The sequence below is a fragment of the Pelophylax lessonae genome, assembly GCF_965119305.1.
Source record: "Pelophylax lessonae genome assembly, chromosome: 11".
Lineage (NCBI taxonomy): Eukaryota > Metazoa > Chordata > Amphibia > Anura > Ranidae > Pelophylax > Pelophylax lessonae.
Window position 1 is genome coordinate 153,276,074 of NC_138778.1, and position 18,685 is coordinate 153,294,758.

Sequence of the window (18,685 nt, forward strand, 5' to 3'; positions counted from 1 at the left end):
TGATCGGATTGGAGGATAGTTAAATGTAAAAAGACAGTCTGTTTACTCCTGGCCACCCATAGAGTAAAGCAGGCTCTGTCAATATCCATTCTGCACAAGCTGAGTGGACACGGATGTGTCATCTGCCCACTCTGCCCCAATCATCAGGAAATCTGTGAGCTGATCCCCTGCTGATCGGAATGGAATCTGCTCCGTGTGTGAAATAGACCTTAGTGTGACCAGATATGTAGAAACTGCAGAGAGGAAATTAAACTCAAATCTGACTAAAGAGTTACCAGACAAAGCCAGCTCAAATCAGATCTGAATCAGTGGTTGAATTCGCCAAATATGAGACACTCCTGATCAACAACGGAATGAGACAAACAACTGTATTCAAGAAACTGCTCCTTGTTTGGTTCTGAAATAACTGATGGCATTATTCCCATTCTTCCTTCACTAGCATCACATAAGTTAAGACATTATTTGGATGCATCTTGATACAGGATTCCTACAACAATGAAAGTGAATACAAGCAAACACCTCAAATCTCCCAGTGTAGCCAAATTACCAGATCTTTGAAATTGTGTTGACTTTGCTTCAGTATTATAGCGGGATCCTACATGCTAGTATCCTACAATGTGACCAGATACGTGGAAACTACACAGGGAAAACCAAACTGAGGCCTAAAGCTAAAAAAGATTTGTAAAGAGAATTTTTGTTTAGACATCAAGCCTAAAGCTGGATTGAAATTCCACTGGTTTAGTAGATACCAGCTGAATTTTGATCCATGCATAGCTCTGTTCCTGTTTGATGCTTCCTCTACAGCCGTGACCAAAAGTTTTGAGAATGACACAAATATTAATTTTCAAAAGGTTTGCTGCCTCAGTTTTTATGATGCCAATTGGCATATACTCCAGAATGTTATGAAGAGTGATCAGATGAATTGCAAATTGCAAAGTCCCTATTTCCCATTAAAATAAACGTATTCCCATTTAAAAAACATTTCTCTTGCATTTGTGAGAAGGCTTCAGGGCACCCACGAAAGTCCAGCAAGCGCCAGAACCATCTCCTACAGTTGATTCAGCTGCAGGATCAGGGCACCACCAGTGCAGAGCTTGCTCAGGAATGGTAGCAGGCAGGTGTGAGTATACCTGCACACACAGTGAGGCAAAGACTTTTGCAGGATGGCCTGGTGTCAAGAAGGGCAGCAAAGAAGCCACTTTTCTCCTGGAAGAACATCAGGGACAGACTGATATTCTGCAAAAGGTACAGGGATTGGACTGCTGAGGACTGGGGTAAAGTCATTTTCTCTGGTGAATCCCCTTTCCGATTGTTTGGGGCATCTGGAAAAAACCTTCACACAGGTAAGCGCTACCATTAGTCCTGTGTCATGCCAACAGTAAAACATCCTGAGACCATTCATGTGTGGGGTTGCTTCTCAGCCAAGGAAGTGGGCTCACTCATAATTTTGCCTAGGAACACAGCCATGAATAAAGAATGGTACAAAAACATCCTTCTAGAGCAACTTCTTCCAACCATCCAAGAAGAGTTTGGTGATGAACAATGCCTTTTCCAGCATGATGGAGCACCTTGCCATAAGGCAAAAGCGATAACTAAGCATCTTGGGGAACAAAACATCAAAAATTTAGGTCCATGGCCAGGAAATACCCAAGACCTTAATCCCATTGAGAACTTGTGGTCAATCCTTAAGAGTCGGGTGAACAAAAAACTCCACAAATTATGACAAACTTCAAGCATCGATTATGCAAGAATGGGCTGCCATCAGTCAGAATGTGGCCCAGAAGTTGATTGACAGCATGCCAGGGCGAATTGCAGTGGTCTTGAAAAAGAGTCAACACTGCAAATATTGACTCTTTGCATAAACTTAATGTAATGGTCAATAAAAGCCTTTGACACTTATAAAATGCTTCAGTATATCATAGTAACATCTGAAAAAATATTTAAAAACACTGAAGCAGCAGACTTTGTGAAAATTAATATTTGTGTCATTCTCAAATCTTTTGGCCACGGCTGTACACACCTCTGCTTTGCTTCACAAACGTACCTATTCTGGAACAAACATACTTTTGTTAGCTAGCTTTAACTAACATCCTGCCAGGCTGTCAATTACAAAGCCTGGCCTGCCCACCCACCTACTCAAATGAGCTGAAAGTGTGTTCCATCAAATGAATGAGGAAGAACACATGCCTACACTCATACTTTTGGAACAATAGGAAAACAGCAGAAAGATGGATTTTTCTGGTGCCAAGACACTTTTACACCTTATTAAAAATATCACAATTTTATTTTGAGCAACATATATGTTTAAAATTAGTAAAGGTTAAATAGTAAAGGTTAAAAGGTATTACAAGTTAACATGCAATGCTTCCTTTTAAATGTTCCCCACGGAAGCAAAGCCCCCATACATTAAATAGAAACACCACAATATATAACAGTACATTCAAAAAATTCTGCATTTGCTGGGGGTGCTTTTGTCATGGGACAATCTGCCTCAGCATGTTTTGTGGGAGAACCTGCTTCATCAGGAGAAATAGGGGAGCAGTTTTAAAAATGAAAATCAAATACAGATTATCAACAATATTTTAGAAATAAAGAAACCAACACCAGATAACAAATTGAACCTCACCAACAAGGGAGATGGGAACCAAGACCAATGTCTCAAAATGCCTCTACTTGGGCCTAAATGCCTATAGATGGAGCTATGGATGAGGCAGAATCCCTATGGGTAGAGCTTCAAAGGGAAGGCACGGTGGGGAAGGTAATATTGGGCGTATGCTATAGGCCCCCCAACCAGAGGGAGGAGGGTGAGGCGGACCTCATGTTACAGATAGGATTGGCAGCAAGGATGGGAAATGTCATTATAATGGGGGACTTTAATTATCCAGATATCCACTTAAGCCCCGGAGGATTTGGCTGCTAAACGACCAGGGGGTATTTTGCGATTCGGCACTGCGTGACTTTAACTGACAATTGCGCGGCCGTGCGACGCTGTACCTAAACGAATTTGGCGTCCTTTTTTTCCCACAAACAGAGCTTTCTTTTGGGGGTATTTGATCACCTGTGCGATTTTTTGATCACGCGCTATAAACAAAAAAAGAGCGTAAATTTTGCAAAAATAGCAATATTTTTCACTTTTTTTTATATGAAATTCCCCCCCCAAAAAAATGTAAAAATCAAAATTTTTTAACATTTTCGGCCAATTTGTTTTATACTACCTATGTTTGGTAAAAAAAATCGCAAAAAGCGTATTTTGATTGGTTTGCGCAAAAGTTATTGCGTTTACTAACTAAGGGAAAGATTACTAACTAACTAAGGGAAAGATTTGGCGTAATGGCGGCGATCTGCGATTTTTTTTTGCGGTACTGCGACATTGCGGCGGACAGATCGGACCCTTGACTGACATTTTTGACACTTTTGGGGTTACCAGTGACATTTCTACAGTAATCAGTGCTATATATATATATGCACTGTTACTGTAAAAATACACTGGTAGTGAAGGGGTTAACTTTATTTGAGAGGGAGGGGCTGTGTGTGTCCCTAGGGGCGTGATTCTTACTGTGATTGGCTGTGGCTTCAGCTGTATGCAGAGTGATCAACGGATCTACATAGTAGATCCGTATGATCATCTCTCATACAGAGGGGAGAATGACAGGCAGCTTTTTTACACAAGCTGCCTGACTTTCTCCCTCTCCCCCGCTGATCGCAGAGTGGCCGGCGGACATCGGGTCCGCCGGTCACACGCGCGGGGGGGTCCGCGCTCGCTCCATAGACCCTCACAAGCTAGTGACGTAGCCCTACGTCACTTTGCCTGTGAGGGGCTGACTGCCGCCGTAGATAGTCGTGCGGCGGTCGGCAAGTGGATATAGACTGGGCAGATGGAACCGCGCACTCAGCCAAGGCTAGGCAGTTCCTAAATGTTTTGCAGGACAATTTCATGGGTCAGATGGTGAATGCACCGACAAGAAACTATGCGGTACTTGACCTACTGATTATCAACAATACAGACCTGCTCACGGATATAGAAATACGGGACTACTTAGGAAACAGTGACCATAGGTCAATTGGTTTCAGTATTCATTACAGTAATAGGAAACACAAGGGTAATATAAGGACACTGAATTTCAAAAGAGCCAATTTCCCTAAACTGCGCTCGCTGCTAGAAAATATCAAATGGGATAGAACCCTGGGAACAAAGAACACGGAGGAAAAATGGGAGTGCTTCAAGAGCATACTTAACAAGGGGATTGGTCAGTGCATTCCAAAGGGAAATAAATTTAAAAGAGCAAAACTAAACCCTGGGTGGCTAAACTCCAACATAAAAATGTATATTAGTGCTAAAGAAAAGGCCTTCAAAAAAATACAAGACTGAGGGGTCATTGGCAGCATTTAAGCATTACAAAGAGTGTATTAAGAAATGTAAAGATGAAATCAGGGCGGCTAAAATAGAACACGAGAGACATATAGCGGAGGAGAGTAAAAAGAACCCCAAGAAGTTCTTTAAGTATATAAACAGTAAGAAAGCGAGGCCAGAACACATTGGCCCCATAAAAGATGACAAAGGAAATATGGCCACTGAGGACAGAGAAAAGGCGGAAGTGTTAAATAATTTCTTCTCTTCAGTCTTCACAAAGGAATTGGGGGCTACACGAACCTAGCTTGTAAGGCCGAACTAAATAATACACCTCAGGAAGTGCTGCCATGGCTAACAGAAGATAGACTTAGGATGGCCATACACTATACAATTTTCTTATTCAATTTCCTTTAGATTTACCTTAAACTATGTAGTGCAAGGGCCTGCCTGACTGCATACAAATTGAAAGTGTTTAGGTTTGACCCTATATTACATGGTTTTGGTAAATCTAAAGGAAAGTTGAACAAGAAAATTGTATAGTGTATGGCCAGCCTTAGAGCTAAACTAGAGAAACTTAACATAAATAAATCCCCGGGACCGGATGGCTTGCACCCGAGGGTTCTTAATGAGCTCAGCCAGGTGATTGCCAGACCATTATTCTTGATCTTTAAGGATAGTTTACAGACGGGTATGGTGCCAGCTGATTGGAAAAAACGTGGTACCAATATTTAAAAAGGGGCCGAGATGTATCCCGGGTAACTATAGGATGGTCAACCTAACAAAATTTTGGAGGGGATGTTAAGGGACCACATACAAGACGTTAGTAATAAAAACGGTATTATAAGTAGTAATCAGCATGGATTCATGAAAAATCGTTCGTGCCAAACCAATCTATTAACCTTCTACGATGAAGTGAGCTGCCACCTAGATAAGGGAAAGCCTGTGGATGTGGTGTATCTGGACTTTGCAAAGGCCTTTGACACCGTTCCCCACAAACGCTTACTGTACAAACTAAGGAAGGTAGGTATGGACCATAAGGTGAGTACCTGGATAGAGAACTGGCTCCAGGGGAGAGTCCAGAGGGTGGTGATTAATGGGGAGTACTCGGATTGGGCGGGTGTGGAAAGTGGGGTCCCCCAGGGTTCTGTCCTGGGGCCAATCCTGTTTAATTTATTCATAAATGATCTAGAGGAGGGGATATCTAGTACAATCTCAGTATTTGCAGATGATACTAAACTAGGCTTGCCAATATCTTCTATGCAGGATGTGGAAACCTTGCAAGCGGACCTGAACAAAATAACGGGGTGGGCAACTACATGGCAGATGAGGTTTAATGTTGAAAAATGTAAAGTAATGCACCTGGGGGCCAGAAACCAGAAAGCAAGCTACTCACTAGGGGGGAAACCTCTGGGTAAGTCTAGGATGGAAAAGGACTTGGGGGTACTGGTAGACAACAAGCTTGGCAGTGGCATGCAATGCCAAGCCCGCAAGCAAAGCCAACAGAATACTGGGATGTATAAAAAAGGGGATTCACTCCAGAAATAAAGAGATTATTCTCCCACTCTACAAGACTCTGGTCCGGCCACATCTGGAGTATGCTGTCCAGTTCTGGGCACCGGTCCTCAGGAAGGATGTGCTGGAACTGGAGAAAGTCCAGAGAAGGGCAACAAAAATAATTAGGGGAATGGAGGACATCAGCTATGAGGAAAGACTACAAGCACTGAACCTGTTCTCTCTGGAGAAGAGACGATTGAGGGGGGATATGATATCAATGTACAAATACTGTACTGGCGACCCTAGCATAAGGAACAAACTATTCAGAGAAAGGAGATACAATAAGACACGTGGCCACTCACTAAAACTAGAGGAAAGGCGGTTTAACCTTAAAGTGCGTAAGGGGTTCTTCACTGTAAGAGCGGTAAGGATGTGGAATTCTCTTCCACAAGCAGTCGTATCAGCAGGGAGCATTGATAGTTTCAAAAAACTATTAGATGGGCACCTTAGAGACCACAACATACAGGGGTATACAATGTACGGTTAAAAGCAAACACACACACACATCATAGGTTGAACTGGATGGACTGATGTCTTTTTTCAACCTCACTAACTATGTAACTATGTAAGGTGTGGGGGCAGAAAGAACAGCAACTACAAAAGGAGATTACAAATATATGTAGCAAAGGCACCTAAGCCCTATTAACTACTCATTATTGCACACATCAACAATGGGAAATACCCACCTTATAGAAAGGAGACAATATTGCAATCAGATATCCAATCATAGACTAAGGCAGGGAGATCTACTGAGTACCATCAATATTCCCATAACCTTCACTGCAACACCCAAGGTCATAAATCCTATAATAATGGATAACCAATTAAAGGCAGGTCTAAAAATATATAAAGGGCTAAAGCAAACATAAATATAGGATATTCCACCACTTACCATAGATTATAAGATGCAACATCGCCTGGACCATGTCTTAAATGGGAGATCCCTACCCAAGGCCCATATTGTCCTAAACCTGAAACAGGGCCTGTTTTATTACTATTGCCCATAGAAAGGAGCACTTCTTATTTTAAAAATTTTCTTGTCTTGAAAGGACACAGGTATCTTCATCCTGGCTACTGGATGACATTGTCCTAACACTGATTATGGGTCAGCGTTGTAGACACAGATCCTTGTTTACCAAAATGTCAAATACTGCCTGGTTCTACTGTCAGATTTATACTATCAGTTTCAAGCGGAGGACTGAATCACTTTGCACTAACAGTTCTTATTTTGGATACATAAAAAATAAGTGCGGACTAGTATAATTTGTTCCAAATATGTAGCTGGTAGGAAGTGATTGTTAAATTCAGGGTTGACTTGCAGCAGTCACTTTTAAACCTTATATGATAAGGCTATTGTACAGTTGTGTGAAGATCATTTGTAAGGATACTTTTTATACAAACCCTTCATCATCTTTACGATGTACCCACTAGGTCTCAAGATGGAGATAAGCTGAAATGTCTTATTAAACAAAAAATGTTTATCCTTTTAGAAAAGGAAGTTACTGGACCTGGAGAGCAATTTAACGAAGACTAGAACAATGCTCAGAGAAGCAGAAGACAATATATCCAAATTACAACAGCAGCTGGCTGTACAGCAGGTAAGCATTTATAGTTATTTTAATTTGCTGTGCTGTATGCAGTGTTGTATACATTGGGGGGGGGGGGGACAAAAAGCGGGTCATGCCTTTCCCAGGGACAGATGGATGGCAAAAAGTAATTTGTCCAAGAGTACAGAACAATGGCGAAACTTTTATGGGTCCTGCTAAAGGTAGTCCTGTGGATGGCAGCTGTGAGAAATTGTTTGTGGATGGCAGCTGTGAGAAATTGTTTGTGGTCCTGTAAACCGCACTAGTCTTTATTGACAGCATACTGACAGGCATAGTACCAGCTGATTGGTGAAAAGCCCACATGGTAGCAATATTCAAAAGAGGGCAGAGATATATTCCTAGAAACTACAGGCCTGTCAGTCTAACATTGATAGTATGTAAACTATTGGAGGGAACGATAAGGGACTATATACAAGAATTTGCTGACGAAATAAGTATCATTAGTAGCGCTCAGCATGGGTTTACGAAAGGTCATTCTTGCCAAAGCAACCTGTTAACACTCTTCAAGGAAGTTAGCTGCCATCTAGATAAAGCAAGGCCTGTAGATATGGTGTATCTGGAGTTTGCAAAAGCATTTGATTCAATCCCCCATAGACACCTAATATACAAACTGCGGTCTGTAGGCATGGACCATAGGACTGGTTCAGGAATAGAAAACTCATTATAGGGGCGCATCCAAAGGGTGTTGATAAATAACATGTACTCAGACTGGTCTGGAGTGGTAAGTGAGGTACCCCAAGGCTCGAAGGCATGATATAAAGGTTGGTATAAATATTTCAATCTCAGTTTTTGGTGACGACACAATAAGTAGGGCAATAACTTCACAGAAGGATATAGAAACTTTACAAGAAGATCTGTATAAAATAATGGGGTGGGCCACTGCATGTTAAATGTGGTCTTATGTTGAAAAACGTAGTAATGCACTCAAAGGCTAAAAATGCAAGTTACTCACTAGGGGGAGAACCTTTGGGGGAATCCAGGATGGAGAAAGATCTTGGGGTCCTAGTTGAAGACTTAGCAATAGCATGCTATGCCAAGCTGCATCAAGCAAAGCTATCAGACGATTATCATGCATAAAAAAGGGAAATTACTCCGGAGGTAGAGGAAGATCTGGGGGTCCAATTTGAAGACTCAGCAATAGCATTCTATGCCAAGCTGCATCAAGCAAAGCTATCAGACGATTATCATGCATAAAAAGGGGAATTACTCCAGAGGTAAAACAATAATCCTGCCACTTTATAAAACTCTAGTTGGACCACATCTGGAGTATTCTGTCCAGTTCTGGTCACCGATTCTCAGGAAGGATGTGCTGGATCTGGAGAGAGTCCAGAGAAGGGCAACAGAATGAAAAAGGGGACTGGAGGGCCTCAATTACGAACAAGGACTAAACTTATTTCCTGTGGAGAAGAGATGTTTGAGAGGAGATATGATGTCAATATACAAATATGTCAATAGTGATCCCAGCATAGGTAGGAAACTGTTCAGTCTCAGGGAGTGTAAAAAGACACGAGGGCCACAAAATGAGTTTGGAGGAGAATCCGTTTAACCTTAAGCTGCTTAAGGGGTTTTTCACTGTCAGGGCGGCAAGTATGGGAAACTTTCTTCTACAATCAGTGGGATCAGTGGGGAGTATTGATAGTTTTAAAAGACTCTTGGACATGCATCTTAGTTAACACAATATACAGGGATATGGGAAATGGTTATTGGCATGAACATGTATACACCAAGTACACAGGTTGAACTGGATGGACTAGTGTCTTTATTCAACCTTACCAACTATGAAACGAGTGACCATGGATGAACTTTCTGGTTTTAACGCAGTTGCCTTCTGGCATTTAAAATAATTAAGCTCCAAACTCTGTGTTTTATCGGTTGCGATCTTTAGGGTACTAGTATCCTTTTTAGATGCAGTTTCCTAAGATTTTGCAATGGGGTCTTTGCATTGGTTAAGAGAGTCATGGGATTACAACTTCCTCAAATTGCACTATCTGATGAGCTAATCAAGGGCATTTCATATCTCTCACAAACAATGATTTTCTTTCTACTTCCAGTGGCAAAGGTAACTATAGCTAGATTATGGAAGAAAACTTTTGCTTCCTTCTCTCAGGTCAGACAAAAGATCTCGTAGATAATGACCCGCAAAAAGATGGGCAGTATCAAGAATGATACCAAGAAACAACTTGAAAAAACATAGGACCCATGGGCCAAATATATGCACATCCACATAATATTGTACCCAGCAGGGTATTGACTGAGGTCCACAGGCTCAAACTTCTTCTCTTTCCTTCCTTTCTACTATTTTTTTTCTTTATCTCGTCATATTGCTGTTGAGCCAAATATTGGAGTGATCTTTATGAAATTGGTCTTCAGAAGTTGTGCAATTTATTGATAGCTGATTGTGTCCTATGGCTAGATTTTGTGGATGCTCAATATTATTCTGGATGTATGATGCTTATCCTTTGGTTGTAGCTTTAATCTTGTATAATAAAGATATTAATTATAAAATAATTATGCTCACATTACAGAAGGAAAATGAAAATAAAGTTGAAGAAATTAAAAATTTACATTTAGATATTACTCATCTTCAAGCCAATGAAATCAAGATGAAAGACAACTGTGGGGTAATTGTATCTTTACTGCCTTGGTCTAGAACCTTTTCAGATTCCCCTACACCTTTGCCAACGTATTTGGTGCTAGGAGAAAAAAATATATAATCAGACTAGTTTGTGTTTTATAAACTGTGTTTTTTTTCTAGCTTTCACTATTTGCGGTATGACAGATATTAATAATATATATTTTATACAAAAGGAGCAAATGCGGATAATAACGAATGAAAAGAAGGCGAAGGCTGACTTAGAGCAAATGCTGAACAGAAAGGTAAGAGATTATATTATACACGGTGTTCACAACTGACTATTAACCGCTTGCCGACCGCCGCACGACTATTTACGTTGGCAGTCAGCCCCTCACAGGCAAAGCGACGTAGGGCTACGTCGCTAGCCTGTGAGGGTCTAGGGAGCGAGCGCGCCGCTGGAGGCGCGCTCCCGCGCGGTCACGGACCCCCCCGCGCGTGTGCCCGTTAGAGCGGGAGAAAGGCAGGCGGCTAATGTAAACAAGCCGCCTGTCATTCTCCCCTGTGTCATTTTACAGTAACAGTGCATATGTATAGCACTGATTATTGTAGTAATGTCACTGGTAACCCCAAAAGTGTCAAAAATGTCAGTCAAGGGTCCGATCTGTCCGCCGCAATGTCGCAGTACCGCAAAGAAAATCGCAGATCGCCACCATTACGCGTTAAAAAAAAAAACAACAAAAATTACAAAAATCTTTCCCTTAGTTAGTAAACGCAATAACTTTTGCGCAAACTAATCAAAATACGCTTTTTGCGATTTTTTTTTTTTACCAAACATATGTAGCATAAAACAAATTGGCCTAAAATGTTAAAAAATGTTGATTTTTACATTTTTTTTTTGGGGAATTTCATATAAAAAAATGTGAAAAATATTGTTATTTTTGCAAAATTGACGCTCTTTTTTTGTTTATAGCGCAAAAAGTAAAAATCGCACAGGTGATCAAATACCACCAAAAGAAAGCTCTGTTTGTTGGAAAAAAAGGACATCAAATTCGTTTAGGTACAGCGTCGCACGACCGCGCAATTGTCCGTTAAATTAACGCAGTGCCGAATCGCAAAATAGGCCCTGGTCAGGAAGGGGGTAAAATCTTCCGGGGCTTAAGGGGTTAAAAACATGTTTTTCACACTTAGACCTAGCTCTCACATGGGTTGTGTCCGGCCTGTTCAGCAGGGGATCCACGAACAAATCCCCAGCTGAACCAGAGCAGAATGGAACTGGTATACTTTTCTTTAATGCTGCAGGAACTTTGCTGGTCCATATTTGATCTACCAAACTATCTCTGATCTCTCACGTTTAGGTTGTAAAAAATGAAAAAAGAACACACCTTTTCCAATTTTTTTTTTTCCAAACCTAGACAAAGGTAATCGGATGTAAACAGACGCATTTTAATTTATGTCAAATCATCTGGGTTCCTACAGTGGGGATGGAGATGGTATTCTCTTACGCTGTCAGCAATTTTGTCAATGTGACAGCAAGTCCCACTCTGTGTATTAAAACAAAAAAAAGCAAGTTCCCCACTGGGTGGGACTGTAATGACCTACAGTAGAAGTTCAAAAAATAGGTATTTACGGGTAATATAAAAAAATACATATTTATTAAGTAAATCGTTTAAAATGTCAAAAAAAATTGAAACATGATAGCAAAGCAACACAAAGAAAAAGAACAATCTGTTTGTTGACATGGCAAAGTTATGATACACAGACACAATCCATGTATAGAATACAGTGGCTCACAAATGGATAAATGTAAGACAAGGCGAAGAAAAACCCAACGCGTTTCGGAAGGAATGATATACCTTCTTCAGGGAGAGCATACGTCTTGCAATCACATAAAAGAAGCCAAGAATCCCAGGGTTCCTCCCAAAAACAGCAGTTCCTCCAGCAAGAAAAAAAAAAAACCCCTATCAGGTGGACTCCATCTAAGTTTTGGACCTAATATAGGCTTTTAAATCCGGTCTTACCTATCCCCATATGCTGATCCTGTTTTGGGCCCTTTTTTGGATCTTGTTGGAGGAACTGCTGTTTTTGGGAGGAACCCTGGGATAATCCCTTCCTGTATGCGCATTTTTCGCTGCTGCCAACTATCCTGTCCTTGGTTTTAATATCTGGCTGTTAAGTATATTTCCATTGGCTTCTATTATGTGATTACAAGAGGTATGCTACCCCTGAAGAAGGTATATCATTCATTCCGAAACACGTTGGGTTTTTCTTCGCCTTGTCTTACATTTATCCATTTGTGAGCCACTGTATTCTATACATGGATGGTGTCTGTGTATCATAACTTTGCCATGTCAACAACCAGATTGTTCTTTTTCTTTGTGTTACTTTGCTATCATGTTTCATCTTTTTTTACATTTTAAACAATTTACTTAATAAATATGTATTTTTTATATTACCCTTACATATTTTTTGAACTTCTACTGTAGGTCGTTACAGTCCCACCCAGTGGGGATCTTGCTTTTTTTGTTTTTGTGCATTAGGGATGAGACCTACTTCTTAATCCAAACCCTCATTCCCCCTTCCCCCTTCTTTTGTACACTCTGTGTATTAGAAGTGCTGACTACAGCTTTGTATGAGTGATGGCTTTAGAGAAGTTGCAGCCTTCATTCATAAGTACCTATTTGTAAACCAAAGTATTGTTTTTTTTTTACTTAGCTGTTTTTTTTTTTTTTTTAAGTGGTAGTAAACTTAGTTTTTTAAAAATTCACTGACAGACAGGGTATTTTTGACAGAATAGACCCTATCGGTCTCTTCTGTCATACAAGCTTCCTCCTGCCTGCCAACCATCATGTTCACTGAGCCATGCATGCGCACGTCAGGGTACATTTATGGCCCCGATCTGATGTGACTCCTGTGTGAATGCACAGGAGTGACGTAATTGTGGCCCGGCTATTCAAGCAGCCAAAGGAAAGGTCCCCAGAAGGAAGACCAGATGAAGATGGGTGTGCCCGGGGCCAGCCATATGAGGACTCCCCTACTCATTGGCTGAGACAGCAGTGCAGAATGATTGGCTCCCTCTGCTGTATTTAAAATAATTCAGCAAATCAGGAGAGAGAGGGGGCAGGGTCGGGTCACAGCTCCATGTCTGAATGGAAACAGGGAGCTGTGACTTGGTTTGGGTGCCCCCATAGCAAGCTGCTTTCTGTGGGGGCACTCAATGGGAGGGAGGGGCCAGGAGAGCCGAAGAGGGACCCAAGAAGAGGAGGATCCAGGCTGCTCTGTGTAAAAACCACTGCACAGAGCAGGTAAGTATAACACGTTTGTTATTTATTTTTTTAAACAAGACTTTACAATCACTTTAAGATCAGGATCCATCCAGATGCCTGACCAACAGCTGGCTCAGCCTCTCAGTGTACCGCTAAGAGCCTGACCCAGCCCCTCCCGCCCCCTCCACAGCCAGTGCTCTAGTGAGCGCTGGAGGGGAAGAGCAGAGAATAGGTGATTGACGGTGACCAGCTCTCTGCTCAGTGAAGACCAAGAAATTAGCCATTAGCATTCATATTATCACTCGGATCCCGGTCCTAAACAGACCGATGCTGCAGCCATATAGGTGAGTATGTATGTATGTTTTTTTTTTAAAGCGGTTGTAAACCCTAAAATAAAAAAAAAATAAAAACCTGCAAGACAAAGGCATAATGAGCTAGTATGCATCGCATACTAGACCATTATGTGTAAGCCCCGACACGGACCCCCGGACATCGCTGCGGGCGCTGCCATGATCCCTCGCCGTCTCTTCCGGGTTCGGCGGCTCCGGCGCGGTGATTGGCCGGAAGAGACGGCTCCGGCGCGATGATTGGCCGGAGCCGCGATGACGTCACTCCCACGCATGCGCGCGGGAGTGATTTTCCGGCAAGCTCCCGGCAAATAAATTGAAGGTCTCCCCGGACCTTCAGAGCGCATGCGCCGCTCGAGCGAGCGGCTGCATGCACTGTAAATATCTCCTAAACCATGCCGGCTTAGGAGATATTATTTGTACCTACAGGTAAGCCTTATTATAGGCTTACCTGTTGGTAAAAGTGTCAAAAAGCGGGATACTACCGCTTTAAATACTCAACGCTTCTATTTTAAAGTTCCTATTTATTTTTTCACTATTTTTTAAATTATACACATTATTTTCAAGAACTCCTTAATTAAAGTGAAAGTCTCTTTTTTTTTTTTTAAATCTTAAACATGTTATACTTACCTGTTCTATGCAGTTGATTTTCTACAGAGTGGCCCAGATCCTCCTCTTCCAGGGTCCCTCTTCTGTGCTCCTGGCCCCTCCCCTCCTGCTCAGTGCCCCCATAGCACCCGAGCCGAGTCACAGCTCCCTGTGCCTATTCAGACACGGAGCTCTACCCTAGCCCCGCCCCCTCCTTCTCCTGATTGGCTGGCTGACTTTGATTGACAGCAGCGGGAGCCAATTGCGCCATGCCGCGCTGCTGTCTCGGCCAATGAGGAGGGGAGTCCTGGGCAGCTGAGAAACTCCTGCAACCCTGCTGGATAAAGATGGGCTCAGGTAAGTAATAGGGGGGGGGGGGCTGAGGGGGACTGCTTCACACAGTAGGTTTTTTGATCTTAACGCATGGAATGAATTAGGGTGAAAAAACTTTCTGCCTTTACAATCCCTTTTATTGTAAATACTGTAGCTTTACCATCCTTTTGTACCACAGAGATAGTTTTAATGCATTTATAAAATAGGGAAATCAGCAGCCAAGGAAAGCATACACAGGTTGCAGGAAAGAAATTCAACAGACAGTGTTGACAGGGGAATCCCTCCCACCAAGCCATTGTGTTCTCCCGGCTGCTAGTGGCTATAACAGATGCTTGCAAAATTCGCGTGTTAAATCTGGCAGGCTGGTTGTACCCAAGTTGATCGTATCCAAGTTGATTGATCGATCAACTTAGGTACATTAAGCCTGCCCATACAAGGTTTGAAACTTGGCCGGTTCCTGCTGAACTATCTCTTCTATGGCCAACTTTAGGATAGCCAACCTCAGTTAGGAGGCGGAGATTTGGTATAGGTATATATTTAAGCTTATTTTTGTTATGGAATAAACCTTGTATCAAGCTCCAGAAACATACTCTTTTTCTTACAAGGTTGTCAGCACAGTGTCCCTGTCTTTACAGGTTTCTTGCCCAAGTATCAAGAGACCATCAATTAATGCAACTGCTTTCTTTAAAAAGAATAACCATAGCAATGGAGTTATGAGGTTTATTGGGATGCTTTTTAGCAGGAAATGGCACTCTTCCATAAAAGCTTCGGGGTTGATTGCCTAAAGATAAATTGACTATTCAATTTGCAAGGGAATTTCCCCCGAGCTTAGTGAATAAAGTAAAGCTCTGCTGACTTCCATCATTCAATCACGTGCAAGCAAAATGCCGTTTTTATCTTCCTTGTGAGTGATTGGGTATTCTTTGCAAAATGAAATTTCACCAAATTCACTTAGCTCTGGAAAAATGTCCTTGTAATGCGCAACTTCCCCTTCAAAGTGAGCAGCCTATTTGCCTTTATTAAAGAGGTTGTAAACCCATGAACTTTTTTTTTTTTTTCTGTAACCTGAAAGAGAAACACATAATGAGCTAGTATGCATCGCATACTAGCTCATTATGAAATACTTACCTAAGAACGAGCCCCCGCCGTGCCACTCACTCACCTGTATGACGGGCGACATGTCCAGTCGCCCGTCTTCCGGGATCGCGGTATCCGGCCATCTGATTGGCCGGAGCTGCGGTGACGTCACTCCCGCGCACGCGCGCGTGAGCCGACGGTCACGGCACGGGGCTCTTAAAAAAACGGCACCAGCGGCCGTTCCTTCAGAGCGCATGCGCCAGTGACGTCACTGGCTGCATGTAAGGTAAATATCTCCTAAACGGTACATGTTTAGGAGATATTTACACTACCTATAGGTAAGCCTTAATATAGGCTTACCTATAGGTAAAAGTGTCAGAGGAGGGTTTACTTCCTCTTTAAATCAGCCCCATCGTTTCTGATATTTGCAGAAATATTTAGATTGAATTGACTATTCAACAAAAAGAATCAGTAGCCTAATAATGGATCTTCCGGCAGCCCTTTTCGATAGTGCATCATTTGCAAATTAGGCTGCCTGGCTTTTAACGTTTTGAAACTTATGTGTGTATTTGCATACCTTGCAATCAAACTAGCCAAATGAGATTGTTTACACCTGTTAGAGATTTGTCATTTCCTTTGGTACACTTAAAACACACATACAATTAAGAAGTGGGCAGGGGAATGTTTTATATTGGCACGTGCTATTTTTATGCAGCAAAGTGAGGCCTTTATGAATGAAAGTGATCATATAATGAATCTGTCACCATACCTCTCTTTTACACAGCCTCACTGTGTGACTAAGTTTAAAACATTTCCGCTCTATAACAACTAGCCAATGTTTTGCTATACTTAATAGGCTTTGATATTATACTAAATAAGGTATGGTAATCCCACATCTTATAAAAAATCTGCATGATACAGTATACTTTTGAGAATGCCAGATACAATTCTAGAGTGCCTCCCTTTTTTAACAAAAAAAGGCAACATCTGTATATAATAAAGGCACTATCATCAATTTCATTAGAGTCACTTGCCCCATAAGACTTATTGTAAAGTGACCCCGGTTGTTTTGTAATATTTGAGAAAATATGTAAGTAATTCAGTTCATATAAAAAACCAAATCTCATGGTATATATATATATATATTCCAAATTATTGAATATCAGATGTAGCATCTGCAAAGGGTGTAATAACAAATTTTAATTCTCCCAGATCTCCTGAAGACCACAAAATGTTATATTTTGTCAAATTAATAGCATAACCACAAAATTGAGAGAGGGAATTTATACAGTGATTCAGTTTATATATTACGTCAGCAGTCTACTCCCAAAAAAAAAAAAAATTGCAGTGATAAGTGATACTGCTAAGATGCTCTAACACTTACCATAATACACAGGCCCGAGGCTTGAGGAAAAGTTTAAAATCAAACAGGATGGAGACAACCTAGTTTCCTGCCCCTATATGAGCCCATTCAGACTAGCGCGACTTGTCAGGCTGACAAGTCGCGGTCGGTCGCTCGCCATTGATTAGCACAGGACCCGTTCTAATAGGAGCGACACAAGTCGCTCCGACTTAGAAAAAAAAAAAAATAATAATAAAAATGGTCTGGCATTGTAGTTACGTTCACCTCCATTTTTTTTTTTGGGGAGATCCACACTTACGTATGATTACGTAATGGCAGCGTCATACCCATTGTTTTGACCTAATCATACGTAAGTGTGGATCTCCCCACATGGGCCATATATTTATTGAGTCCCCGCACTTATTAGTCAGCACTATGTAGATTATTTTATACTGACATATTTATTTTATAGAAAATACTCATGCATCATTACTCCTGATGAGTGGGCATTCGACCCACGAAATGTGTCGAGTTCAAAACACTATTAATTTATATGCATCCTTGGTATTTTTATTCTGCCATCATGTTTTATATGAAATATTATGATACCTGTGTGCTACATTGGTCATGTTTCTATGCATGCTGTATGGTCATGTATTTTATGCATGTTGTTTTCTGATAAACTTTTATCATCTAAGTGACTTGTTTGTTCACCTCAATTAAAGTCCCACCAGGGCAAATGTTTTTCTGTTATGCGACTTAGAAAAAGGGTCCTGTACTACTTTGGGGCGACCTGGGAGCGACTTGCATAGACTTCCATTATGTGAAGTCCCTGCAAGTCGCGGTGCACAGCGGTGCACGCGACTTCACAGGTCGCCCCCCGAAGTCGGATCGCCTCAGTGTGAACCGGCGTTCTATCCTATGCACAATTGAAGCACTAGTTGCAATCTCTGAAAGGTTTAAACCAATGGATTCCATATTGGTGCCCATCAATGCCAGAAGGGTTGATCATCAGTGAAGAGGATCCCCGCCGAGAGAAGTATGCAAGCAATTGCAAACGCTAGGTAAATGATGAACCAGCCAGTAAAGTAAAAAAAGGCGTTGTCACAAAAAAATGCAACATTCCAAAACCCCTTCCTTAGGCAACAGTGACAATGCAATGTGATGACACCGTAGCACCCACTGTTGATAATGAGGGCTGGGTGCTGTCTGGTGTACACTGGTGTGAATGAGCCCTAAATGCCTTTATGCGTATCTCTACTATTTTGTTAACCTAGATTGTATGGTTGCCTATGTGCTTGGATAGCCTGTTTTATATGTTCAGATCTTGGAGAAGTTAATACATGTATACAGTGCTGCAAATATGGAGAAGTAGTGAAGAGATGCCAGTCATGCAGGCAGGAGTGTAATGCGTCAAAACTGATTTCACGACCCATCTTGTTTCATGCATTATCTGCTATCTGATGAAAACAGACTTTTGTAAACTTCACTTTTAGGACAAGAAAGGGTTGGACTTGGAAAATAAAATCAGAGAGCTTCAAATAGACCTCAGATCTGCTGAAGAGAGCAAGACCAGCGTTGAACGGAAGCTGGCAAAGGAGCGGGTAAATTTATTTTTCAGACTATAACTGTTGGCAGTGAATAGAAC

The 18,685-nt window shown here is 41.6% G+C and overlaps 1 protein-coding gene across 1 annotated transcript in view; it reads left to right on the plus strand.

Annotated features, from left to right (window-relative positions):
• Positions 1-18,685, plus strand: part of CALCOCO2 (calcium binding and coiled-coil domain 2) — a gene marked incomplete at its 3' end in the record, with an annotated part of 104,754 nt that overhangs the window by 53,426 nt on the left and 32,643 nt on the right. Inside the window, exons 12-15 of the mRNA XM_082272838.1 lie at positions 7,396-7,503; positions 10,038-10,133; positions 10,321-10,389; positions 18,534-18,641. Coding sequence (XP_082128964.1) covers positions 7,396-7,503; positions 10,038-10,133; positions 10,321-10,389; positions 18,534-18,641 — 381 coding nt within the window. The remainder of the gene's footprint in view (positions 1-7,395; positions 7,504-10,037; positions 10,134-10,320; positions 10,390-18,533; positions 18,642-18,685) is intronic.